Source organism: Argiope bruennichi, chromosome 5 (assembly GCF_947563725.1).
Source record: "Argiope bruennichi chromosome 5, qqArgBrue1.1, whole genome shotgun sequence".
In the NCBI taxonomy this organism is placed as follows: Eukaryota; Metazoa; Arthropoda; class Arachnida; order Araneae; family Araneidae; genus Argiope; species Argiope bruennichi.
The window spans coordinates 40309232-40336607 of NC_079155.1; the positions used below are offsets into that span (position 1 = coordinate 40309232).

Consider the following 27376-nt stretch of genomic DNA (forward strand, 5'->3'; position numbering starts at 1 on the left):
GTTGCATTCAATATGAATTACCATGTTGCGAATATGTCATAGAAATATATCTAAAACGTTTTGAACCACATCATATTTTCATTGATGGTAATAATACTCACTTGCAGCATCCTGACTAATAGCTGAGGATTCATTCGCCATGTGATTGAATGGATATCAAACTAGAAAGAAAGAAACTTAAAAGATATTTCTGAAATTAAAGTACAAAAAGGATTTCCAAATAATAATAATTGAAGAATAGTTATTCGAGGTCAGAAGAATACTTACTTCTTGGAGGCATCTATGGCCATGTCTTTTAAGAAACTGATGAAATAATTTGCCAGATTTCATATTGGTTGTTTGCAACCAATTCTCAGCTTCCTAATGACAAAATGTAAGAAAAAGAAATTTGGAATTATTAAATAGATTTTATCAAATACTATATTTTTTTCATTCAAAATGTGATTAAAAAGTAATTACCTCTACTGACATTGACTTAAATTTCTCATGACCAATATCTTTTGTTATTTGATCCGCCACTTCCTTAGAAGAAAGGTAATTTATTAAAAATAAAACAAGATGAAAATTTAAACCCTGCTGGAATTTTATAATCTAGTTACCTGCATGGCGTGGGGCACATTTGCACTTTCTACATTGGATGAGGTAGCCAAAAGAGTAGCAAAATCACTATATACGTCAGTATCAAAACCTATACAAAATGAAACAATTATTTAAATAAGAAGTTAATATTATTTATCTGATTAAACCAATTTGAAAATTTTTATCCAGAACATCCACCTGGTATGTGTGAAGCAGTTTGGTCAAATATAAGTCTTTTATCCAGGCTATGTCAGTTGATAATTCCACAATACCTACAGTTTTTGAATAACCAATGGGAAGTGGTATTCTCAAAACTTTCCGAAAACAAAAGATTTGATGTATGAATATATAACCTAATTTGTAGATTTGATATATGAATATATAACCTAATTTGTAGATTTCTATCAAATTGTAAACAAAATGCTTGCATAGAAAATTTGTCTCTCTAACTTTTCAAGTACAAGTGAACTAAGTAATTGCAAAACGAAAAAAAGTGAGTAGATAAAATTGGGTATAAAGATTGTATCTCTAAAATACAGATTCATTTCAAATTTTGTGTGAAATCTATCAAAGGTTTTAGTGTCTATCGGTCTGTATTTGCTCCAGCACGTAAACGCATTGACTTAAATCAATGAAATTTTATATGTGGCGAATTGCGATGAGCGAGGATAGAGCCTGGGACCTTGTGGTTCGCAACCCAGTAACATGACCACAATACAAAAGCAATTGCTCGGGTAGCGTAGCTGCTAACTGGCTTATAAGCTTTCACCACAGACTCTCCCTCCACTGAGTCGAACGATATGTCTGTTGAGCGGTGATGAATTAGCTGTTGATTCTAATACGCCTGTACCCATTTGAGTACCGCCACGCGTTATGGCGAGCGCGTGTGGTTGCTGCTGCTGCGTCAAGTGAGTTTGACGACTTTGGTTTGCTGCGTCAAGTGAATCTAACAACTTTGGTTTGCTGTGGGTAGATGGTGCCACAACAACTGTACGAAGATTGAAGGATCACGTCCGGGTCACCAATGTGAGCGAATTGAGATGAGCGCTGATAGAACCTGGGACCTTGTGGTTCGCAGCCCAGTAACATGACCACAATACAAAAGCAATTGTTCAGGTAGCGTAGCTGTTAACTAGCTTATAAGCTTTCACCACAGATATGCTGTGATTCCAATTGTAATTTCATGTCAAATTTTGGTGTCAATAGTTCGGAAAGAAGGCATCCAAAAAAACATATTCTCGCGATAGATTAATAAAAAGGTTAGCCTGACACCACAGGGTTATATTTATTTAGCTATCTTTCATCAATGTTATGCAAGATATTCGAAGCCTTACCCAGTTTGCACTATTTTATGTGGAAGAAAGGGATTAAAACATTTATTGAAGAGTATACAAAAAAAGTTAGGGAGAGACGACTATCGCTGGTTTAAACACATTTTATTATTAAAACTTATGGTCATATGTATCAACATAGCACTAAGCATAAACAACAGTACATGTAAACAAATTATTTAATCTATAACGAAGGAAGCACCCTAATAGAGGAAATAAAGCAATACTCATGATAAACTGACACAAAAATTATGTGATTAATGTTATATATCTTATTTATTGTAATAATTTAAACCGTCATTTTCGCCTGTCTGGCTATGTCTTATTGGCTTCTCGTTTCACTTATCAATAGAATTTATTTGTGCTTGTTGACATATATCAGCCATGATTCCATTATATTAGAATATAATCAAATATTCGATCTTTTAGGGACACGTTTAATATGTATCGTCATTTACTGCAGAATATTTACATTCTCTGTTTTTGGTTTTTCATGATAACATATATAATACAAAAATACAACTGATTTCAGCGTTCTTTTATAGGAATTATATTTATATTTGTGCGTAGCAGGATATAGAATATCTAAAAGAGAAATCTAATAGAGGTCACAGCATGTCATTCATTTCTCTTTTTTTGCATTACAGACTGGGCAAAACTACTTACTCCTTTTATTCACGTAATAAAGAGAAAAATAACAACTTACTTCCCTTTGCCTTCCATAATATATTAAACATTTCCATATTCCAATTTGAAGACGAATCTGTACATTCCATATGTTTAACGGCTGCCTGAAATACATATTTTCATAAGATTGATTGAACGGAAGAATAAGAATGTTACCAATACATTTTTCAAATAATTATCTTTTAAATGTTTCTTTAATCTTATTTTTTTACGGATCCGACAGTTTAATGGATTTCACTTAATTGCTGTCAGTCTCGAGTATTCATCATCTGTTAAAGGAAACTGTACATTTAAAGGATGTGAGGATTTTTTTAAAAGAAACTTAGTAGACATCATAGGATTTTATTTTTTAAAAACTGGAAGACTATCAGTAAGTCCCAAATCCTAAATCCTAAAATCCCAACAAATATTTTAGTTGAGATATTTTGAGGACTTGTGTCTATATCTTGTAAAGGAAATATACGTTTCCGTTTTAAGACAAATAATTTGAAAAATTATTTATTAAGTCATTCAAAATCTCACATCAGCTCAGACTACAAAAGAATCTTTTTAAAATAATTTTTTATGCCCTAGAGAATTTGTGGAATTCTTTGGCGCTTTATAATTACACTGGACAAAGTCTCTCAATCGGGATCAGATCTAATTAAAAATAGCTTAATTTTTTCGAGGGTTATCTTTTTATATCTAACTCTTCTTGAAATACATTTTTCATGTCCTGGAGGATGTGTGTGTGTGTGTGGGCGGATGGGAAGGGAGGTTAGCGTTCTACGTTTCCATTTTTCAAATGCATCTTACACATCACATTTGCATTCAAATCTAAGCAAAAAAGTGAGGATTTCATTCAAAAAGTATCGTTTAATTCCAAATATGCTAATACCTGAAATGGTCAACGTGGGCTAAAATTGAATTCGGGAGAAATAAATTAAAAATATCGACTATTTGCTCTCTTAAATTGTCTTGCATCGAGTAGCAAAGGCTTGTCTGCACATCACTAACCAATTACAGAAAACTATTATTAAAGTTATACAGTTAGTTGCAACAAGTTTTGATGATTTCACACAATTCCATGAAGTTTCTTTTTAAATAGAATTTTTCTTGTACTAGGAAAGACAAGCCCGTTTTAATTCGGACGAAAAGAAAGGCACGCATTTAAAATACTAGTGTTTCCATTCAATGTATCTAATCTTCTTGATTACTATAAGCATGATAGTGATCTATGTAAAATGACCTTCAAGTGAGCAAATTTAAGATCTTAGTCCAATTATCTTTAGAATTCTATGAGTTGATATCGGCAGATGATGATCTTCTAGCACATTTGTTGTTCATAGACCACCCTTGGAAAAGTTACCATTTTATTAATCCATTACACTAAAAATAGATTCTAATATTCTGAGAGATATTCGGATCATGAGTGAAAGGATTTTTATTAGCGTTACCCGACTATTTTGACACACGGAAAAAACCTGAATCACGGGAACACTAAGATAATAATGTCGGAAACTATTAAGGAATTCTAATGCTATCAACTACTAAGTTACAAAACCTCCTGTAGGGGTATCAAACTCACACCATTTCAGTAACCAGGTTATCGAGAACTAACCACCATCGGTGGTTTCTCCTCCCCTATCTGGGTTTATCTCAGGGGGAGATAATAATCAAACAAGACTACTCATTATAATACCTGAGGTGCCCTCCTGGGGATCAGAGGGGGATGATAAAATACAAAGAATGAATGAAATGATTTGGTAAATAACAAACGCAATTAATATGCAATAATCACTGAGACAAATGGTTAGAGCAATCACAATTTTGAATATTTGTCTTTAAACATCGATAAAGAGATTCATTAACTTTTTTCGAAAATATCAAGTAAGGTCCACACTTATGTAATAGCGATCATAATTCTAACGACAAGATCAGTGCTAAATTCAAGGTATGCGATAAAGATATGAATTTTAAGATATCCTCCAAAATTATGTTAAGACTTGAAAAATCGTGTGACCGTATTAACTTTATAAGAACGTGTTGTTACATGCATTAGATGCATCTTCAATAAAGAGTAGTTTAGTTGTTATGCTTCACATATTCGATAAACAATCGTCTGACGTATCAGTATGTACCTGTCTTACCATAGGCAGCCCAAATTTTGCAAATGAGCTACTTTTCATATTTAAGAAGTGCCAATAGACAGGATTCTTGGGTATCCCCACAAAATAAGTTTCAGTACGATAGACCCAGATCATGGTGGCCAAACTGTGAGATTTTGTCTTTCAATATATTGGGAATTATCACATATTAAAGTATGATTCATTATTTTAAATCAAGACTGTTTCGATTTCCTGTGAATCTATGATTGATTCAGTTCCAAAAGGCAAGACGACAAATTCCAAGATTCAAGTATTAAAGCTCTTAATTAAGAAATATTTCACTTACGTCATCTAAATCAGAACAAGAGTGAAGTAATGCTCTGAAGGTGTCCTTAGCTGTTTTTTGATTCATGAAGTCCAAATGATAGCTTTCTATCTTTTTCCTTAGTTTATCCATCCCAAAATCAAAAAAGTATAAGTCCTAAAAAAAGCAATATACCATAAATTAGACATGAAATGTAGGCAACCACACGTAATTGAATGTTAATTAGGTGTTCAATAAATAAAGTAGATAAATCAAGAAAGATTCTGAATTCAATAACATTTCTTCCGAATGAAAATAAAAATTTTAATTTTAATTTTCTGATCTGATTAGATCCATATATTCTAATCAAAGTATAATATTAAAATGTTTAATATTATACCTCATTTATCATGCATTGCGTAATATTTAAAATTCAATGCATAGTATTCAAACTCATATTTAATTTAATTAATAATTTTTTATTCATAAATACTCGACTACATAATGATTTAATAAATATTTTTTCTGATTTATTACGCTGTTATTTCGTAACGAATAGCGGAATGTTTTAGAGGTCAGATGACGAGGATGTCACTTGAACCGGTATCCCGTCACCCCCAGGACTTCCTACTAATATCAGTAGAATAATTTTGACTCCAATGAGTCAAACATACAAAAAATCCTACACCTTGATTCCTATTAAGAGTCAACGATATCTAAAATCGTACAGACAAGAAAGCCATAAAACGAATGCTAGATAAACAAAAGGCATGAAACTTTCCAAACTTCGAAATCAGATATTCTGTATAGTATATAATATTACGATTAAATACGTTGTTATAATGGTTCAAATATAATAACTTTTCAACAATTTTAATGGCCAATTCGAATTCATACCCAGCAGGAGTGGTCTCCAAAAACTCTCCAGCATACTCCCAAACAAATTTATCATACTAGAGAATATACATGGCATTGATGTACAATAATTGTGAAATATAAAAGTTTGGCGTGAATTTAGTATTTTTATCGTGTCATCCTTGGCGAGTTATTTGGCGATTAATCCCTGGCATGCGTTAATAGAATCCAAAAACTGAATTAAAGTTTTAGACATGTTTTTCTCAACCGAATGAATTAAAAATTTATACACTTATAATCATAAAATCCTATATCAAATTTCATTTATTTAAATCATATTGTTTTTTTAATACTCCCGTTTACATGTTTCTGAAAGTACAGACCGACAGATAATCAACCTGTATTTGGATTTGGCTCAAAATTTGACAGGTGTCTACATTATAGATGTTGAAACTATGCGACGAATTTTATCTATCTAGATCTCTTTATTTTGTAATTATCGTATTAATTTATATTCGAACAGGCAGTCAGAAGGACTTCCTTTGAACAAATTTGACTCAAAATTTGATTAAAATCTTCAAATTTGGCGTAAAAACAGTATACCAAATTTCATCTGTCTAGATCGATGCGTTTTTAAGTTTTCTTAAACAGACAGGTAGCCGGACATTTTTTTAAATAAGTATTTCGAATTCGAATTTTGAGTTTCATCAAAATCTCTTTTTAGAATTTTTTTTGACGATTACTATACTTTCTGTATAGATACAAGAAAGTAAAAATGGCTCCTTCGATATTTTATTTATATCCCTAAAAACTTTATATTATTATTTTAGAACTATTATCTAATAAATTTTAGATAACATTATAATCTAAATTGTACAAGCAACTTCAGCCACTTTTTTTTATTTTATCTTTTTTAAGCTCTAACTTTGATACTTTCCGAAAATTTTTGAATGGAAATATTACCATTGAATGATGTCTACTTACTCGATATTGTAAAAGTCTGGTTCTAAGAGGCAGTGTGACTCCTTTTTTAGGCATGCAATCTTTTGCTTGACTTAGCAGCTCTGGATCTTCTAAAATTCTGCCGAACCAGCTTATCATAAAAGCTTTAGCGTTAGGAGTATCAACTCCATAACGTGAAATCATCTGCAAAAGAACAATTTCGTTTTGATGCAAACTGTGAAAATAGAAGGAAAATAAATGGGAAGTGCTATTTCTTCTGTGTTCCTGTAAAGGTTTTAGATTTTGTTGTTTTTTTTTCATCATGGTTTAAGAATTTTTTCATAAAGATTTTAGAATTTTTTTCATCAGGGTTTTAGAATTTTTTCCTAAATGTATAAGAATTTGGCGTATCAGCTGTGTAAAGTGAAATGGACTGGAAAAGAATTATCTAATTTTAACAAAGTCATAGCAAATAGAATGAAGAAATTAAAAAAGTTTTCCCCTTTTATTTTGCTGTAAAGGTTTTAGAATTTGGCAGATCAGCTGCATAACATGAAATAATTTGGGAAAAAATAGCTTCATTTAAGACGCATTCTTAGCAAATGGAATGAGAAAAATCGGTATAATTCTTAACATGATAATAGGGAATAGTTTTACCTTAAAAGTTAACAAAATTCTTATTCATAAATTTTGCCGTATTTTAGACATATTGGGGTCCAAGAAGATATAAATATATATTGGAAAGGGAGGTGAGAACTCATGGATGTCTAAATCATGGAGATTCCACACATACTGGATGTAAAATGTATTGACAATCTTTTCTTTGATCCAACTATAAATGTTGTAAACGACAAATGTATATAGTAAAATAGCAAAGAAATGTATATAGTAAAATAGCAAAGAAATGTATATAGTAAAATAGCAAAGAAATGTATATAGTAAAATAGCAAAGAAATGTATATAGTAAAATAGCAAAGAAATGTATATAGTAAAATAGCAAAGAAAGAAATTTGTGGAAGGGAGCTGAGAGGACTTTGTTTGCCATGAGCTATGAAACTAGACCTGCTTTACACATTTTTTAGGAAAATTGAATTCTTTTAGTTAAAATAAATTTATTGTCCAATTTTTCTTAGATGTAGGAGGTTTAGAATTTCGAGTCGAAATACTCCTCAAAAATTCCTTCTTCGTCGCTGTTTCGACTTGTATTTTATGGCCTATGCAATTAATCCATCGATTCAAATATGGAAATTTATTCAAAATATAATATTATAGAATATGCTTTGTATCTTTACATTTTTCACAAAGTCATTAATTAAATATCATAGTTGAAAGGGAAAATTCAACCAAGATTATAACTCTGGCCCAAGAGGAAAGTTGCCTCCAAAAGTGAAAGGTGAGCTTTATTTAAGAGTTTATTGGTAATGGGTGTTCATGCAATGACCTCTAGATTTGAAAACTTCAGCGACAAAAAATATAAATTCTGGAAAATGTGTTATTCTCTATTTCTCTTAGGAATCGAAAAATAGTGATTCTTCTGGAAATTTCCATGTGACGCAAATTGCTGTTATGATGCTATCTTAATCCATAGCGATTAGATGAAATAATTTCTCTCAGAAAATGTAATGGTAGTGCTAGCTGATGAATTACAGACGCTGTGTTATTATTAATAGTATTACCTTTATTTTATTAGGATTCCCTGACTGTTTTATATGTCAAATTCTGCAATTATTGTTCTTTGTATATATCTCGTCTATATTTGTATTTCTTTTGCTTCATATTTTCTCTCCAGCAATAATAATATCAATAGATTATGAACCTTTACGGTCAAGAGCTCCTTCAACTCACAGGACATCAATCAATAAATATTGTTACAAAATTTTTCTTCTACAAATACCGCTAATCAATCGCAACAGATTTAATCGCTAGTTCAGCAGCTTGCTTGCTTGCTGTCTAATCCTCTCAAAATCTCTTGTCGGCAACTCCGACTCCTCTCACACACAACTTCTGACGATCCACACAACTTCTTCCCTGCATCTTCAGAGTGCCTGTCTTTTATAGCTCCGGGAGGCAGGGCTGGAATCCTCCAGACCAATCAGGGCGTATCTTAGTGTATCTTGGTTCTTACTGGATGGATCGTGAAACTTCTCGAACTTTCCAGTATGATCCATTTAGTCGCCAAACTCTCAGGTCATTGACGCACAGGACAGATCTTATAAAGGGTTTTAACGGTTTTTCCCAGCATGACACTATTTGTGCCGGGTAGCAAAATTACAAATTTGTAACAATATCAATATGAATATTAAAGCATTTTTATGGTAATTAATATTACTTTAATGAATGTTAATTATAAAGTACTTACTTCAGTGACAGATGTCATCATTCGATTGTGGAATATATAAAATCCTGTTTGAAAGTATTTAGTCTGGAAGAGATGATCTCCCAATCCTCTTTCCAACGCATTTCGCTGAAATGAAGCAAACAGAGAATATAAAACATTCGAGATAAAATAAGAGAATTTAGGAAATTTTAAAATAAAGAAAAGGCAGAAATTTTACCCTGAAAAAATTACACCAGAATTTTAAGGCGATTTCAATTCCCAGAGGTGAAATAGGTTCAGGCAAAACTTCTCTGCAAGAAAAATCAGGTAAATGGAATTATAATTGTCATTCAAAATGCGCCTTCATTTTTATATTTCTTTCATTGGAAGATAAAAGGATGGATAACATACTTGAAACATACATTGATTTATTATTATTAATTCGAAATATCGTAACATAAATTTTATTTCTTTTCACCTTTTAAATCCTCAATGTTAACAATTGTTTTGAAAAAGTTACATTTTTTTTTTTTTTTTTTTTTGCGCTGATTACGTATTTTTTGTCTTTTTTATTCTAAGTTATTCAGCCAAATGCATGGAATTCCGCCAAATTATATTTTGTGATACTTCTCAAATCTTTAAGAAGGTATGGAGAAGAAAACTGTTTATGAGTTATTTAAGGGTAAGCGCATTCATATGATGTAAAAGTTTTCCAAACCAACACAGTGTTTTTTTTTGGGGGGGGGGGGTATTCTGTCGCCATGTTTGACCGAAAAGAATGCATTTTGAAGTAATGAATTTGAAACTTTTTTTAAAAAATGAGGATTGAGGAGGATTGGGGATCATTGATGATACACCTAGAAGTGTTCAGCTTTCATATGAAACAAAAATCAGCAAAATCAAACTAATGGTTGAACCTGGACGTCTGCTTCTTTTGTTTTCATTCTTATTTTAAATACATAAATTAAAAGTTCAATAACTTTATTCCTTATTACAGTAAATTCACAATTATCAACTGGCTCATTATTTATAATTATAAATTGATAAATGGTGTTCGAAAATTTCAATCAAATAAAAAAAATAGTAGTTGTAGCATAAACAAGCAAAAACAAATGAGGGATTTTATTTATTTATTGTGCAAATAATAAGTCAATAAACTTGTAAACATGCAAATACACTGTTTACTATGCCATATTAGCATACGGAGAAAATAAATAAATACTGAAAGTAAATATCATACAAAAACATTTCTCTTTTTAAATGACGTCAGATTTCAGTTTCATACAATATACGTAGTGTCACTCAATCTCATTATGTAGATATTTAGGAATTCCTAATGTATTCATTATGGATTAACTTTATCATACTGTTTGTTTTAGATCTTACCCTCTGTAATTTTATTTTCATATTGAGATCTTTTTGTAAGAATTCAGACTATATATTTTAGTAACTAATACAAGAATATATGTACACGAAAGTGCTTTAAAATTTTTATTATTTATCACACTATAATCTTTAATATATTTTCTAGATATTTTTGATTAATACATTTAAATATATTAATGGAAAATATGTAATATATATAGCCTAGAATAGAATAACATATTTCTAAATATGTTCTATTAAATATTTCTTTATATATAAATATATTTATATATTTATTTATATTTTCTATTCTAGAATAATTTTTATCAAATAATGATATATGCTAAAAATTTATTACTATAAATATTTTTAGTCCTGTAAAAATTATTTAATTTTCAAAATTTTACAGTCTGGTAGCATCAATGGTATGGTTATGGTATAAAATTTTCATTAAATTTAATCAACGGATTGGGAAACTAATTATTAAAAATTTTAAAATATTAAATATTAAAAATTTTGCATTTTCATCAAGAGCACAAAAATATACAAAATTCTCAGCATATCGGAAAATAAGTGAAAATTCTATAATGAAACACCTTTTTTACAAATGTAAAACAAGTCAACGTGTATTAAAACCTGTTTGTATTTTGACATGTGCACAAATTATTTATAAAAAAAAAACCCTCACCCAACATTCGCAGTTGAGAAAAATTCTTTTTCTCTCCTCAGAGGTGGATCGAATTCGTGAAGGATTTCGTTTTCAGTTTCAGCTGACACGTTTGTTACTGGTCGTGACTGTAAGTTAAAATATATATGAAAGCATTGAAATAGAATTTTTTAACTCTAGCAATAGAAAATGAAATATTTTACAATAATTTTTTACCTGCAATATATATATTTTATTATTTGAAATTCCCCATTCAATGTCTCTAGAAGATCTGTAATATTTTTCTATCTAAAAAATCAATATAAAAAAACGTTATGATAATTCCAAATATGAAATTGTACTTTGCTATTTTCAAAAAAAAAATAATAATTAATAAATAAATAAATAAATAAAAATATAAAAAAATTTTAAAATGTAATCCTTTGCATTCAAAAAAATAATTCGACTCATACTAAAACACCTAACACACTGTAATTATTTATACTCTTTTTATAAAACCATAGCGGAATGGAATATTGTATATACTGTAAGAAATGATAAGAAAATAAACTATTATAATAAATTTATAACAGCATAAAAACATTGTATAATTAAATATGAATATTGTTTGCTTTAAATCTAATTGATTTACAACAATTTATATCAGAATTTTATCATTCTAAATTGATGTTTCATATTTTAATCTGTCGATTATAAGTGTTCGCTTTGAACATTGTTAAGAGATCAATTCAAATTGGAGATATTTTTTATTTTCCAAGTTTAGAATTTCTGTATTTGTGTAATATTAAGATATCGCATATTTTTAATTATATTTCAAAACAAGTGAATTCAAATTATTATTATTTTTTGAAGTATGCTGAGCATTGCAGAATACGTCATCTTTTTCATAGGAAATGATTTCTATATATGCATGCTTAAATTAGTATCAGTATTCTCATTTTGAAAAAAAAATTAAGTGCTTACACTTCTCCATAAGTTGTGAATGTGGAAAGCAAAAATACTTTATTCAATTAATTTAAACAGATATTCTCAAAAAGTAAAGAAAGTTATGTAATAATTATCAAGAGGTTTCTTTTGTTATAAAAAAAAAGATATAAGAATCTATATTTTCTGTAATTTCTTATTTAGAAGTATAATTTCAATGCGTTGAAAAACATTTTAAACATTTTTTCGTTATAATATTTTCTTCTATATGTTTTCAGAAATTTAATATATTTTGGAAATTTGGTTCTAAAGAATACAATAATAGTATAACATTATTTTTTTAAAATAAAAGTGAAAAATTCTTCCTCTGTAAGTAATTAATCATTTTACATTATCAAAGGTATTAATTATGAACATTAAAACATACTTTAATTCCAATTTTCCCTAAGCATTCAGCAGTTTCTCGTGATAAACAACTGTCTGTTCTCGAATTTTCATCAATGTCTTCAATAACAACTCCACCAGAATCTGATATAAACAATAAGAAGAAATTTATGAGATATGTATTAGAAAGATAAATTTTGTTTTACAGATTTAGTGGAAATGTTACCTTTCAAATTTATTGTATTTAGTTTTGGAAATAATAATCACAAAAAATGCAGTATTTTTTTATTCGAATTGTATCGAACATCCCTCCCGCCTTTCTCTTTCTCTTTGGGTTCAACTAAAAATGCATTTGTTTTATTCTGATAATGTAGTTTATTCTTCAGTGAGTACTGATTTTAAGTTGATAATTATTTGCCACTTCCTGGAAAGTTTTATTATCCTATTCTCGTATGACATCATCGATAAAAAAATAACTGCTCTATGTACAGTTTACCCTCCAGACTATCCCCCCGGGAGGCAACTCGAATTGAGGATGAGATTCTCCTGGCATGGTGGTTGGATCTCGCCACCCTGGAGGATACACTAATAGGTGGGGGATCTGACTCCTCCCATCGATGACGGGACGTATTTCCTTCGGGGAGGGTTGTACCGTGGCCGGTGACAGCCCTTAGGACTCAACCACAGTTCCCGCCAATGTTGCTGTTGCGGTGGTCTGGTCATTCAGTTTTTATGGTTTAAATCCATGTGCCTTCGTGGCGGGTCGGAGAGTTAGATGGCTAACTTACCCTCCAGACTATTGGTGTTATTCCCTGTTGTCAATTTTGCATTGAACGATAGTGAGATATGACAAAATGAGGAACGTAGATTCCAATAAATTTTCCAACAACTTAATTGGTGGACATATGCACTTTTGGACTTATATGCATATGCTCAAGCAATATCTTATGACCTTTTTTATTATCGATCAATTTTGGCCTTATCTGAATGCTGCTTGCTTCAAGTTATTACTATATTACTTCAGTTAATTACTATATTAAACTGAATCAATTATCTGGTTAGACGGCAGCAGCTGAATGGTGTTCCGATTCTATAAGCAACAAAGCTCAACTTCCTGGAATTAGAAATTGGGTTTTGGGGTGTTAATGGCATCACACTAAAATAACTTCGTATTTGCTTTTGCTCACCATTATGGAAATCCATTCATTTTTCATGTATTCCTGCCACCCATTTCATAAAGGAATATTATCTTTGATATAGAAATATGCAAATAGAATTTGTATTTCCATATGCAAATAGAAATACAGTCTCTTTAAATTTCTCTCGAAATTTTTGTTGTAGCAAACCATTGATGAGACTAAAGAAGTCAAGTAGCATAAAACGTTCATAAATGACCGTATTCAACCTTCGACATTTCATATATAATCCGATAACATTTTATCAACATCAGCCACAAATGGTGTATCGGAATGTTGTCTATCTTAACATTCTGAAAGCAGAAAAAACTTTTACTTTTTTTTTCCTATTTCAAACGCAGATAGTTCATGTAATAAAAATTTTTTCTTAATAGTCTATTATAAAAGTATTATTAAGGTATGATTAAATATAAAAAGATCGATTAAAAATTAATGCTTATTATCTAAAAACGATAAAATAAATATAATTGGATACTGAAGGTTTAAACGTAAAATTAGCCTTGCCATTTTTTCACAAGCCATTTGTGAACTAGGGATACTTTGTAAATATTTTTTATTATTTTGAAAGATAACTTTTAACTATGGGATAGTTAAATAAAGGATTAAATACCAAAAATGTCCATTTGCATAATCTTTACTAACACAAGTATTAAACTATATATATCGATAACGACTAGATACAAATTTTGATGAAATTGCAATCTTAGATAAGAAATAAGAACAAGATGATAAGAAATAAAGGCTTCGATGAAGAAGTGTAATGTCTCGAAACCCATTGAGCATAATATGTTCAATCTTTGCGATAAACTAAGCTTGTATTCAAATTTGATATGCGGATGTTCATATGTTGAGTTTATTTCTTTGCAGTTTCCACCTAAATATAGATATTCTATTGCAGAACGTGCGCCATTGTGAAATCATTTTGCTAAAACAACAAATACGCATTTACTATCTCAAGAGCATTTGAGAAAAAATTTAAACGCATGCTGAACTTGGCCGGAAAGCAATCACTCGATTAATAGAGAAATCCCGGCATTCGAACAGTGTCATAATATAAATCAAAAATTGACTTTTACCACACGTCATATTGTGGAGAAAACAAGAAAAGTGTTTAAGTTCATGGAAATCAATCAGATGAGCAGCGCAAAAGGTTGAAATTAACAGAAAAGGCTTAAAGCGAACTGTCGAGAAGGAATTGAAGCTCTTTCCGTTCAAAGTCCAAATGGCGTTGAGAGTAGCAATGATTGCAAAAAGATTAAACTTTGCAAATGATTGAGTGACCAGAGTGTGACAATGAAATCTTCGATGCAACTCAAATGCGGGTCATTGAAAAAGAGCACTTTCACGTTGATGTCTACATTAATAAACAAATTTGGTATTTTCAGAGGTCAGAAACCTCTCATTTTCAAATCAACAGGTCGCTGTGTGTCACTGTTTGGTGCACAATGCCCATCCTAGGAATAGTTGGGGTCTTTTTTTATCGATGGAACTGTCTAAGCCAATGCTACTATAACCTGTTGGTCAATAATTTTATACCAGCCCTCTAAAGCCCTGCTATATTTGAATATATGGATTTATGAACGATGGCGCTCGTGTACATTCCAGCTCCAGCGTGTTTGCCTTGCTTGCAGAGCACTTTCATAATCACGTTCTTCTTCTGTGTTATCGGGATCACACAGAAAAGGGCATTTTATTCTTTTTATTTCAATCTGTCTGACATTTTATCTGCAAGGGCATCTGAAAGACGAAATGTATTCGAAGAATTCAAAAAAAGAAAAAGAAATATTTTTGTGCTAAACTACAAGTTGGCCACTCCAACCCGGCCGGAAGGCACACGGAAAACTCTGAATAACCGCCGCAATAGCAACACTAGCAGGAATAGTAGTTGAGTTCTAAGGATCATCACCGACCACGGTACAACCCTTCCCTAAGGAAGTATATCCCGTCGCCGATTGTAGAAGCCAAGCTCTCTCTTTTTTGTGTTCCCACAAAAATAACGAAAACGAACCACCAAACCAGAAGCTTCCCATCCTTAATTATGAGGTGCCTCCATGGTTGAGATTGCCATTTTTATATTGTCATTGTCATTGCCATTCATTGATTTTGTCAATCATTTGATGTGCCGAAACTTGAGTTTGTGATGGTATATTTTTTTGTAGTTGTGCCTCACTCAATTGCTCGTGACGGTAGTTAACATGATAATGTGATTTCCTATATCTAGAATATCTGTCTGTAGACTCTCCACGGAAGAAAATACATTCATGCATAGGTTTGATGAGCTCATTTTGCTTTCAGGATGTTTATTTCTTGCTATACTGAATCTAATTTCAAAGATTGATAATTGCAATTTAAATTACAATATGGGAAGATTTCTCTGCCTTTGTTTATAATGAAGTTCATTTTCCTTTGTTATCAGTGCAATTTTTTAATAGCCCTTGAAATTAAAACAATTCTAACGTTCTAGATTTTTAAAAACTCACCTTGCATGATAATTTTCTGTTGTTTCTTTCCAATGAGAACCGACTCCAACTCAAGTTTGTTTCGATCATTTCTGCGAAGAACAAACGTATCTGGTTCTACAGATCCGGAAACTACAGTCTAAAATTGAAAATTGCAGTTATTCAGGGAGTCATTTAATTATTAAAAGTAATAAATTAATTCATGTCTGCTTTTTATAAATATTATATTTGTATTGAATGAAATTATAATAATTTATTCAGAAAGAAGTTACAAACCGTATCGAAGAAATCGAAATATATTTATTGCTTATTAAGATGAAAAGCTTATATATTACACATTATTTGATAATTATGAAATATTATTATTGAACAAACTGATAAAAAATAATATATTAACTCTTTGCTGTGCAGTGTTCCACTACATAGAACACCCAACTTCGCTCGCTTCTAAAATCAACTATAAATGGAAAAATATATGTATACACATTTATAATATATATACTTTTAAATTTCTTATTAATAATAGATGACATTTTAAATCAAATTGATCCGTTATATTTAGCTATAGCAAGTTATGTAAAAACTTTTTTTTTCAAGGAATTAAAAAAAATAGGCTTCAACAAAAATATTTCAAAACTTGCCCTCCAGTTGTAAATTTGAGCATCCTCTTTGTAGTCGACCTTTGAACTTGCTAACTCTGCTACACAAGTATAACGTAGTGTTGTTTTTTTTTCTTTCTTAATTCAAATTCTAGAGATTTTTCTCATTTTCGCACTTTATTGTAATGCTCGCTTAACTTAACTTAGCTCACTGCTTAGCTCTAGCGTCGCAGTATTCCAGGTGATGGAACACCTTCAAAATCAAAATGACAAGTACAATCTTCACGAAATTTAACCTGTGAACTCCTATAGGCCTAAATAGGTTACAATTTTTGTTTGTTTGAATTTAAAATTTAAAGTGCAGTGCACCGCAAAGGGTTAATACTTTTTTATATTTTTAGATTTCCTGTAAACATCTATTTTTATCTTACACATTTTTTTTCATTCATTGAATATAATAAAATATATCTATTCACGTATTGATATCTAAAATTTCAATTAGTTTTGCTCGTTGAAACAAAGAAAACAACTGAAATTAGAATCAAAATATAGCATTGAATATGAGTAATGAGTAATTGATACCTCTCCTAAACCATAATTGGCAGTTATTGTGATAACAGATGGATTATTTGTGACGGGATCACACGTGAACATGACTCCTGAAACTTCACAGGCCACCATCTCTTGAATGACGACAGCCATTGGGGAATTTAACTCTTGACCATAGCGTCTAAAAAGGAAATGCTTTTCATGAAACATTTAACATATCATTTTCAGTAGATTTTTGTAGAAAAAAAAATATTCTGCAAGAAATCTCATGAAAGTGCCTGTACAGTTTCTCTGATCCCTATCTCTAGAATCCACACTTTATTCTTTTATTCAATGTTTATGTATTTGTATATGTTGCTTTACCCATCTTGCCATGTGAACATAAACATTCGAGTAATAATATGCGAAATTACTCCCGATCTACTAGAGAGTTCAGAATACTCGAACAATAGTTATCGCGACAGCACGGTGGATAATAACTGATGCTCAGTCATTACCGGTCTTGGTGTAAACCTTCATTTAGAAAAATAAGCCAAAACAATGAAGGTAACTAAAGTCTGTGACTTTAACTGGAGAGTTCTCAACCTTTTAGCAAATTCGCACTCAGGAAATGAAAATAACCAATCATACTTAAATTTTCTAAGATATGAAAAGTTGATACTGAAAGTTGTAAGGTTTGTAGCGATTGGTCTAATTCTTTAAGAGAGCGCGTCAAAATGTGACGTGTGTTTCATCCTGGTTAATCATCCAATGGCATTCAGACGCTGCATGACTCAGTATTCTCGCCTCTCAGAGAGCGAGGAGGAATACAAGGAGCGACAAAGCGCGCATAACATATATACAATATATACAAATTAGGATACAATATCAAGGTGGTGTATGAAAAACAGTTACATACAATGCGAAATTCTCAATACATTAACATATATGTTCTTAATACATTTGCATATATTATTATTTCATTCATTTTGCATATCCTACTATTATCTATAAGTTGTACCTAAGTCAATTTCGCATTGTATGTAACTGTTTTTCATACACCACCTTGGTATTGTATCCTAATTTGTATATATTGTATATATGTTATGCGCGCTTTGTCGCTCCTTGTATTCCTCCTCGCTCTCTGAGAGGCGGAAATACTGAGTCATGCAGCGTCTGAATGCCATTGGATGATTAACCGGGATGAAACACACGTCACCTTTTGACGCGCTCTCTCTGAGAGAATTAGATCGATAGCTACAGGTACCCAAGTTCAAACGAATCACTTGAGTATTTTAGATTGGATTTGCACTGGCAAGTGATACTGAATTTTATGGCCATAACCAGCTATGGTGTAACCCTCTCTTAGGAGGTATGTCCTTACAAAGGAAAAAAGGTAACACGACTCCACGATTTTAACAGATCCATGCAGGAAGCAAGAGCTACCTTCCTTACTGGAAGCATCCTACCTTTATATCTGAGGTGCTCTCAAATCTAACAAATCATTCGAGTAATATTTTATATGGAGACTGTGAAATAATAGAGAATGAGTTAATAAATAAGCTGTCCTCTTCAAAGGAAGTTTAAATAATGGAATTTCAAATTTATTTTTCACTACAACTCCTCGTAAATACAGAAAGATAATTTAAATTAGGTTATTATAATGAATAACTTCTAAAGAAAACTTTTTGATAATTGTAATTTTTTACATATTAGAAGTTGGTAAATAGTTTTTGATACCCATATAAGAAAGATATTAAGCTTATATATGTAACATGTTAAAAATCTTAACTCAATAGCATTCTCTAAACCTTCTTTCTTCTCCATAAATCAAATCTTTATGAAAGAAGAAGTGGCAATGGCAGAGTTGTATGTAATTTTCTTATCTTTATATTTCAGGATACAAGCAGTCTGTATTTTCATTCCAAATGGAAGGAAAATACAGACTGCTGACCGACGGAAATATTTTTTTCTCGAAAAGATTTCATAATTGAATATGAATGAATAATTTTAGCATTTTGCTCGATAATTTATTAAAACTGTTTCCTGAAAGATTTTATTCAATACAGAAACAAAATAAAAATGTAATTAAGAAATAGAACTTTCATTAATAATTACTATCTGCTGTATATCGATGTAATGTCAAACTTATAGACAAAATTAAAAAGCCAATGTATTTTCGAAATTCGTCAACTATTCGCATAAATTCATGTCTCGTTTTCAAATCAGTACATATTTTACAAGAGTTTTGCAGTTAAATGTGAATGTTTCAATGAATTTCGACGTGAGAAACTAAAATTCATAGCTTCTAAATCAGCAATATTAAATAGTCGATCATAAAATTAAGTATTCATATTGAATCATAATATAGTAAAGTATCTTATTACCTTTTGTATTCAATAGCAATATGACCAAACTGAGATGCCCAACACTTTTTCACAGCTTTAAAAATCTGTGGATTTCAGTGAGAAAAGAAATATTAAAATTTTAGACAACAAAAAATGATTTAATTAAATGTATCTTCTTATCATATTATATAATATACATACATATATAATTTTATAGGTAATTTATTTAATAAAATAAGCCGAATCTCTCTTTTTAATGTCTTTTCTAAATCTTTGAATTCAAAAAGTGTATATTTAGTGAAGTAACATGTACTTATTGTGAAGTGACCATGGTGAATTCATTGAGACAGGTTACATTATCAATAGAGGCGAAATAGACGTTACAAAAATAACTAAAAAAACTAAAGGAGATCTGTCAAAAAGTTCGGATAGAAAAATGTATGCTGAGCCATGATGAAAATAAAGAGAAAATTTTTATGGAGTTATCTGTAAATTTTTTGAGATATTTGCGATTAAAATTATTAACTTTTACTCATTTGAAAAAGAATTCACTCTAAAATTGAAAAAGTGTATCCTCAAATCCCTCATGAGTGCGTTTTTTACATTCTTTTAATTACGTTTTTTTAACTTTTTCATAGCTTAAATTTCACTTCGCTTTTGCTTAACTCGAGAAAATTATTTGATAATTCCGAGAATAAATTTTTCTTCTATATCTTCACACTCTATAATTTTCTATTTTGAAGCAAGTTTACAGATTTTAGCATTTCAACCAAAAAACTTCTTTTATGTGATGGAATATAGTTTTTGAAAAAAGTTTTAAATATTTAAAATTTCGAATTTTATCGTAAAATAAATTCAAAATATGGCAATGAAGTAAAAATAAATCAATTTAAAGTCAATAATAATTAGAAAATGAGAAGCAATGGACATTAAAACATTATCCTTTTAATTTAGAAATTTATGAAAAAACTTTTTGCTCGAATCTTTCCAGACAGTTTAAGGCATATTATACAAAGCCCCGGCTAAGAAGTAAACTGTTCTTTTATTCAGTCTTTTGTCACTGAAATTAGACTGATTATTAACGCAAAAGTTTTCATTTTGTTGAATTATGAAGTATTAAAGCACAGAAAAATCTTTTAAAGAAACTGATAGTTTATTTTATAGTTCTAGAACTAAAGAATATTTTAAGAAATTATTATGCCAGTTTCGTGCAAAAAGCGTGTATAGCTTTTTAATTTAAGAGTTTCCTTCTTAAGAACATTGTAACAAAATTTATAATTTCAGAAAACAATGTTTAAGGATTTGAATAGAAATGTATAATATCCAAAATACAAAAATCTGTATAAATTCTATAGTAATAAGTGCACAAACAAGATTCAAATTGTTTTGTAAAGAAAATATTCCAAAATCAAGAATATTGAGTAAAAAGTTTAATATTTTTTAAATAAGCAGCTTTTTCAATATAACCATCTATTTTAAGAAAGTGGATGATAATGGATTTCAAGAAAGTCAATCTCACATATGTGAATAAAATCTTATATGATACTAAAAACAAAGATTCTAATAGATGGTTGCATACAAAAAGAAATTGATTTTATTTTTTTACTTCTTCAAGGCCTTGGATTCCTAGGAACGTGTCCATCTGTCCAGCTGCAGACATCGCTGCAGTATCTTCCCCTGAAAAGTTTTAACAAATAAAATGAGAAATTTTTCAAAATATGATATAAGAAATCCACAATATGTTTAATTCTAACTGAAAAAAATCCATATTCATCATAATGTTTACAATAAATGCTCTGAATTTGACTCTAAATACTTAGCCACAAGTCACTATTAACTCAATAATTTTGCTCAAAACAAATAATATTAATAAATAAATTGAAATTAAACTTTCAATTAATTTTAGCATATTTAGAAATATTAGTGTCGATTAAATTTAAAATTAAAGTTAATTAATTAAATTTAAAGATAAATAATTAGTGTCGATCAATATCATATTTAGTGTCGAATAAATTATTTAGTATATTTTTTTTTTATCTATTTACCTGTTGCAGAAGACCGAACTGCAAATTTGCGTAGGTGAACTTCATCCCCAAATATATCCTGAAGATCTTCCTTAATACTAAGGCAAATTTTATTCGGTAGTAGTGTCTTCTCTACAATGGCAGAAACTCTATGAAGTAAGAAATTCAATTATTTTACGATTGAACTCAAAACTGATAGTTTGCCAGATAATAAAAACCTTTTAATATCTTAAAACCAAGTTTTTAGATTTATATAATATATATATATATATATATATATATATATATATATATATATATATATATATATATATATATATTATACATGTATCATTCAATTCCTAAATCATTATGGCAATATTATATATTTCATACGATTTAATGATGTAAATATCTGAACAATTGCATGAGTCATATGATCAGTTATATGATTCCCAAAATCACCTGCTCAAGTTCATAACGGACGCCTGAATATCAATAGATTAAATGTTACGAAGTCTTGAATTTAAAATTTGTCTCCTTATTTGATATCATATAACAAATTCTCATTAATTTGGTATCAATATCTGTGGTAAAGAACAATCCCTGCCACAAAGGCGTTAAGACCATCTTGCTACGATTCATCTGCTCTTAGTATACTAACTATCATTTATCTATTTCTTGATTACTTTCTACATAGATTGCAAAATCTGGGTTAAGAAAATGCATGGATGAAGTTTTTATATTGGAAAATTCGCTTTAATATCCTATTTGTTAAAATTGTAACGATAATTAAAGGAATAACTAACTCACCAAAGTACTTCAAGTTCTTACAAATCACGAATTACTTCTTAACAATTAAAATACACAAATTCTTAAAATTTACTTTTTCTAAATTATTTCCAAAGCGTTTAGAAACTATAAAAGTATGTAAGGTTGGAAAATGCAATTTAAATTTTAATAGATTTTAAAAAATTAACATTTTTATTCTACCCATGAAAATTTAAATATATGTTTGAATGCATATATATAATCATAATGCCATGAATCTTTAACACAGAGTAAAAAAATATTTTTGTCCGCCTAGCTTTCTTTCGGTTGGTCTATTACAGGAACATTTTCAAGATAATAGACAGCTGTGATATGAAATTTGCGTCTATCAATCTTAAAGTTATTTCTAAATCAATTGGCAGTTTTCACCCATCTATAGTAATTATTTTAAAGATATTGTTACTATTTAAAGGAAAAGAATAATGACACAGTTTCAATTAAAATGTATTTAAATAAATGCAAAATTCTGAGGCAAATATTTATATTTTTGGTCTGCCCAAGCAGTACAAATTCCAACAGAATCTAATAAAGTAAATAATTTTAATGAATAAGGCATGAGTTCGATTTTTTTCCGAGAAAAAGGAAATAAAAATATTATTTTATAATATGTGGAATTTTTGCTTAATGGTAGCAGTCGGGAATTATAATTAAAGTCTAAAGAACCTGGAAACTTGCTAAAGTTTTAGAAATATCAGCCTTTTAATAAATAAACGAAGATCGAACATTTAATAAATAAACGGTAGGTAGTAAAATTATTTAAGTAATCATACAAAAATAAGAGAAGAAAAAGAATAAAAACAAATGCACTCACTCGCGGCAGATTTCTTTTAAATCCCCTGACTCTTTACCACTAAAAATAAAAATGTTTCAAATCAAATATTGAATGAAGAATTTTGGAAAATAGATTCAAAATAATTAGAAATTTATATCTCATGGTATAAATTCGTCTCTTACTAAGCAATATTCTCTAAATCTTTCACTGCTTTCAATATTTCGGGTGTTAAAAACTCTTTATATGCAGCTGTTGTCACTACAATCCCTTCTGGTACGATAAACTGAAAATGAAGGCAATTTTCATTCAATACTAAAGTTTTTTTAAGCAGGAAGAAAAATGAAAGGCAAAATAAAGAAACTTATTTATATATATTAGCAATACCAATTTTTCTTTTTCGCTTAGTCGTGTCAGTTTCCCAAGAGAAGACCCTTTTCCTCCAGAAATTTCTCCAAACTGAGATGTGTCGTCAGTGAACTGTACGGTCAGTGGTATAACTAGATAAAATAAACAATAAAAGGTATTTAACTGCCATTTATTGTTAGTTGTATTTACATTGTTCAAATCTGCAGGATGATTCAAAAGTTTCAAACAATTTTAAAAATCAATAATTCGCAAATGAATGAAAACAAACATCTCTTACTTCTATAAATGATTAAAAATGGAATCGAACATTTTTCTTATTACACAATTATTTATTAATTATATAGTTCATAATAAAAAATTTCAAATACTTCTGCTATGTGTCACATAGATAAAATGACTGCCACGGTAATGACTTAATTTGCTCACCTTATCAGTATTCATTCATGAGTTATCTTATCAAATAAAGAACAATAATTTTCAGAGCTCATTTTTGTAAGTACGTTCTCAAAACATATCTTTAATATCCCGTTGAACTTACATAACTTTTTATATATTAATAAATGAATATTTTGATCAATTTCATCTCTAACATGTAAATGAATCAATTCTAAGTAAATGATATTACTTACATTCTGGCAATGACGGTATAGGTTCAGTCTTGATCATTCTACTGGGTCCTTCGTAAACTTCACTGAAAATAATTTTTTATATTATTGTACCAGGATTTTTTTATATTATTGAACCAGAATAGTTCGTGGGATAACATTCAAAATGAAAATATATTTAAAAATTTCATTTAAATCATATCATGTGCTGAAGGAGAGACAGTTTCGACTAAGAAAGCTAGGACATGCGCTTATTTTCGAGTTTTGTACGAAATGTATTTTTGTTAGATATACGGGGAGTTTAATTAAAATCTTTCTACTTCATATTATTATGAGAACGACATTAACTATTTCCACAAGCTTCGTAAATATTCATAGGTATGATAAAGTGATGTCAGAAGAAGAAGAATGAGATAATGCACAACACGGGAAAATCGGTTACAGAGCTACCTGGCGGCAAGGAATGAAATTAGTGATTTCATCTCGAAAACCGTAAAAAATAAGGAAAAACATCAGTTACACAATTGTAGAACGGCTTCGATTTAGTACGAAAAGACATTTTGATCTCAATAAAGACAAGACCAAAACGTATAAAAAGTGCAATTCCCAACACTAATAGTAGAAAAGTATTAGAAGTAAAACAATAATAAATTATTAACAATACTTTTTTATTTTCAGAATACGAAATGCTCAGCGCCATCTGGTAGCCTTTATTTCTTTAAATGATGACCTTTTCCCCTGTTGTTAGGACCTGTTATGTCACAGGTTTTGATGCAACTGATCACGCGTGTAGCACTTGATCATTTTACAAAGCCTACAGACAATTGCTTAGAGCTTGCTAAATTTCTCGAAGATATATAAAAAATTAACTAACCCTTTCGCGTTTCATATGTGCATCACCTACAAACGTGTCTCCCAGCGGTCATAGCACCAGTGCATTTCTGGAAATCCAACTCATGGGACGGTGTTGCGTATGTGCATTTTGAACTGGAATAATTTTTAAACGTCACTAGATGGCACCCTGTGTCCATTACTTTAAAATAAATGTTGTTTTCGTATCCTGACCTTCATTTTGCTCATATTCAGTCTGATTTTTGTATTTTATTCATCAGCTGCTGCGAGGAGTAACATTAATGTAAATAAACAGAGATTTGTTGTGTAACTTTCCACTTGGTAGAATCATGCTCTTCCTTTCTTCTTTTTTTTTATTACTGTTTAACTGTAACTAGTATTTTTGGAGCTTCATCGGTTCTGTTGCATTTCACGTAGCTTTCGGATACATTTCGGGCGCTTCTTTTTTTATTACGGATAGTCTTTGTTTTGGTTTATTGAGGCAAGAAAACGCTATTTTTCAGAGAAAGAAGGTTCTCGTATTATGAATTAACTAATAATTTAAAACGGTAGTAAAAATAACAACGTTAGGACTTAAACTTTATTTATTTATTTTTTTTTCAAAATTAGACTTAGTGACGTAAAACCCCATCCTGTGTGATGAATCCTTTCATGTACGCTCCATCCCATGTGTGCGTCTAGGATAGAGGCCTCCAGTCCTGAAGGGGTTAAAGAGGAAAAAGAAAAATCTTAACAAACAATATGTTTAATTTCTTATAGAGAGAAGGGATTATATGCATTCCAATAATTATTGAGCGGGTTCCTTTTGAGGGGCAAACATAGTTCTAGACTCTGAATGAACTCAGCTATTTGGTACTTTCAAGAATTGTCTCATATCAAGTCTCATATCTCATGTCTCTCTCATATTAAGAACGTTTTCATGATATGAGAGCAGTAACATAAGAACTTTGATTACTGAAAATTCTGCTGGTCAACAGAATAAGTTATTGCTGATGTTTTACAATAAAATAAATCTAGTTAAGCTAGACGTCGATTATGTTTTGTATATTCGATATCAGCAATTAAAATGAGCTATAATTATAATTTGAGATACTTTAATAAATAGGTATCTTTGTTCACTTACATTAGAGTCTTTAATATTATTTTAATCTTACATTTGACTTCTTGCATGTTACTAATACTGAGAATTCCTGAATTAGAAGAAATAAATCTTTCTATAAAATAATTAACATAAAAGAATCATTTGATTTCAATGGTTAGCAGTTAATTTGTTTCCCTCCCAATCTTTTAACCACTTTTTAAATTATATTCGCAATAATGCTTTCTCTCTCTCTCTCTCTCTCTCTTTATATATGCTATATATAAATGTATATTGTTTTTTAGTTTAATATTTCTTATATGTATCAAGAAAAAGGCAAGTATATGATGTAAAAGATACAACATAACTTCGGAATTAGGAGAAAAGAAATTTGTTAGAAATCGAATCAGTTCGTTCATTCCACTGTAATGTATTATCTATAACAGTAAAGTTTTTTTTCTAACGTATAGAGTAAAATATAATTAACGTAAAATGAGTTACTTACCCAGTCATGAATATACCGGCACCTTTTTTGCATCCTATGGAGAATTCAATGAAAGACAATTCAACAAATCCACTCCACCCTTGTCCACTGTACAGTACAATTGGTTCAGATATGTGTCCGAATATTCTGTAATCTTCGTCTGAAATATTAAATACAAATTTATATATATATATATATATATATATATATATATATACTCATTAATACTGAAGTTTTAATAAAATAAGGAACAATTGTAACCCTCCCGTCATAGAAAAATAATAATTTTTTTAATTAGTGCGTTAATGGGATGGGGGATATATTTGTCCTAATATTTGCCTGTCTTATTTAATTCATTTTTATTGGGATTTTTTCTTTAATGAGCTCTTTAAATATATCTATTTCATTTCCTTTTGCTTTACACAGCTAAGTAGATTTTTTTAAATATTTTTTAACCAGATAAATACTTTTCAAACATTTCTTTAATAATTCACTGTTATAAAGTTCACTATTTATTCCTATTATGCATTACTGTTTGGATGTGATATCATTCATATATGATCACAAGACTTATTATAATGGCTGAAAGTTTTGAAGGTTGGTTTAAGGGCTTAATTCGTAATTATAAAATTATAATTCCATCTATGTTCGTTTATTTTTTATGCATGAATATTATTGCCAGAAACAGCAAAAACATTACAACAATGGATTTGTATATAAAACTCTTATTTCATGTATTTCAGCCTAAAAGTCGCTGATTGAAAAGAAAGAATAGTGATTTGTCTTTCTAGATTAATGGAATTTTAATTCATT

General features: G+C 29.9%; 1 protein-coding gene across 1 annotated transcript in view; it reads right to left on the reverse strand.

Annotated features, from left to right (window-relative positions):
• The window catches only part of LOC129968808 (uncharacterized), a 61402-nt gene that overhangs the window by 15717 nt on the left and 18309 nt on the right, over positions 1 to 27376 (reverse strand). Inside the window, exons 10-31 of the mRNA XM_056083071.1 lie at positions 26585 to 26723; positions 24174 to 24235; positions 23563 to 23675; positions 23361 to 23461; positions 23218 to 23256; positions 21618 to 21745; positions 21179 to 21249; positions 19612 to 19676; positions 17279 to 17426; positions 16119 to 16236; positions 12486 to 12586; positions 11351 to 11422; positions 11156 to 11262; positions 9341 to 9413; positions 9145 to 9249; positions 6828 to 6989; positions 5031 to 5165; positions 2617 to 2701; positions 600 to 688; positions 460 to 522; positions 268 to 360; positions 102 to 161 (exon numbers count right to left, since the gene is read on the reverse strand). Coding sequence (XP_055939046.1) covers positions 102 to 161; positions 268 to 360; positions 460 to 522; positions 600 to 688; positions 2617 to 2701; positions 5031 to 5165; positions 6828 to 6989; positions 9145 to 9249; positions 9341 to 9413; positions 11156 to 11262; positions 11351 to 11422; positions 12486 to 12586; positions 16119 to 16236; positions 17279 to 17426; positions 19612 to 19676; positions 21179 to 21249; positions 21618 to 21745; positions 23218 to 23256; positions 23361 to 23461; positions 23563 to 23675; positions 24174 to 24235; positions 26585 to 26723 — 2129 coding nt within the window. The remainder of the gene's footprint in view (positions 1 to 101; positions 162 to 267; positions 361 to 459; positions 523 to 599; positions 689 to 2616; positions 2702 to 5030; positions 5166 to 6827; positions 6990 to 9144; positions 9250 to 9340; positions 9414 to 11155; positions 11263 to 11350; positions 11423 to 12485; positions 12587 to 16118; positions 16237 to 17278; positions 17427 to 19611; positions 19677 to 21178; positions 21250 to 21617; positions 21746 to 23217; positions 23257 to 23360; positions 23462 to 23562; positions 23676 to 24173; positions 24236 to 26584; positions 26724 to 27376) is intronic.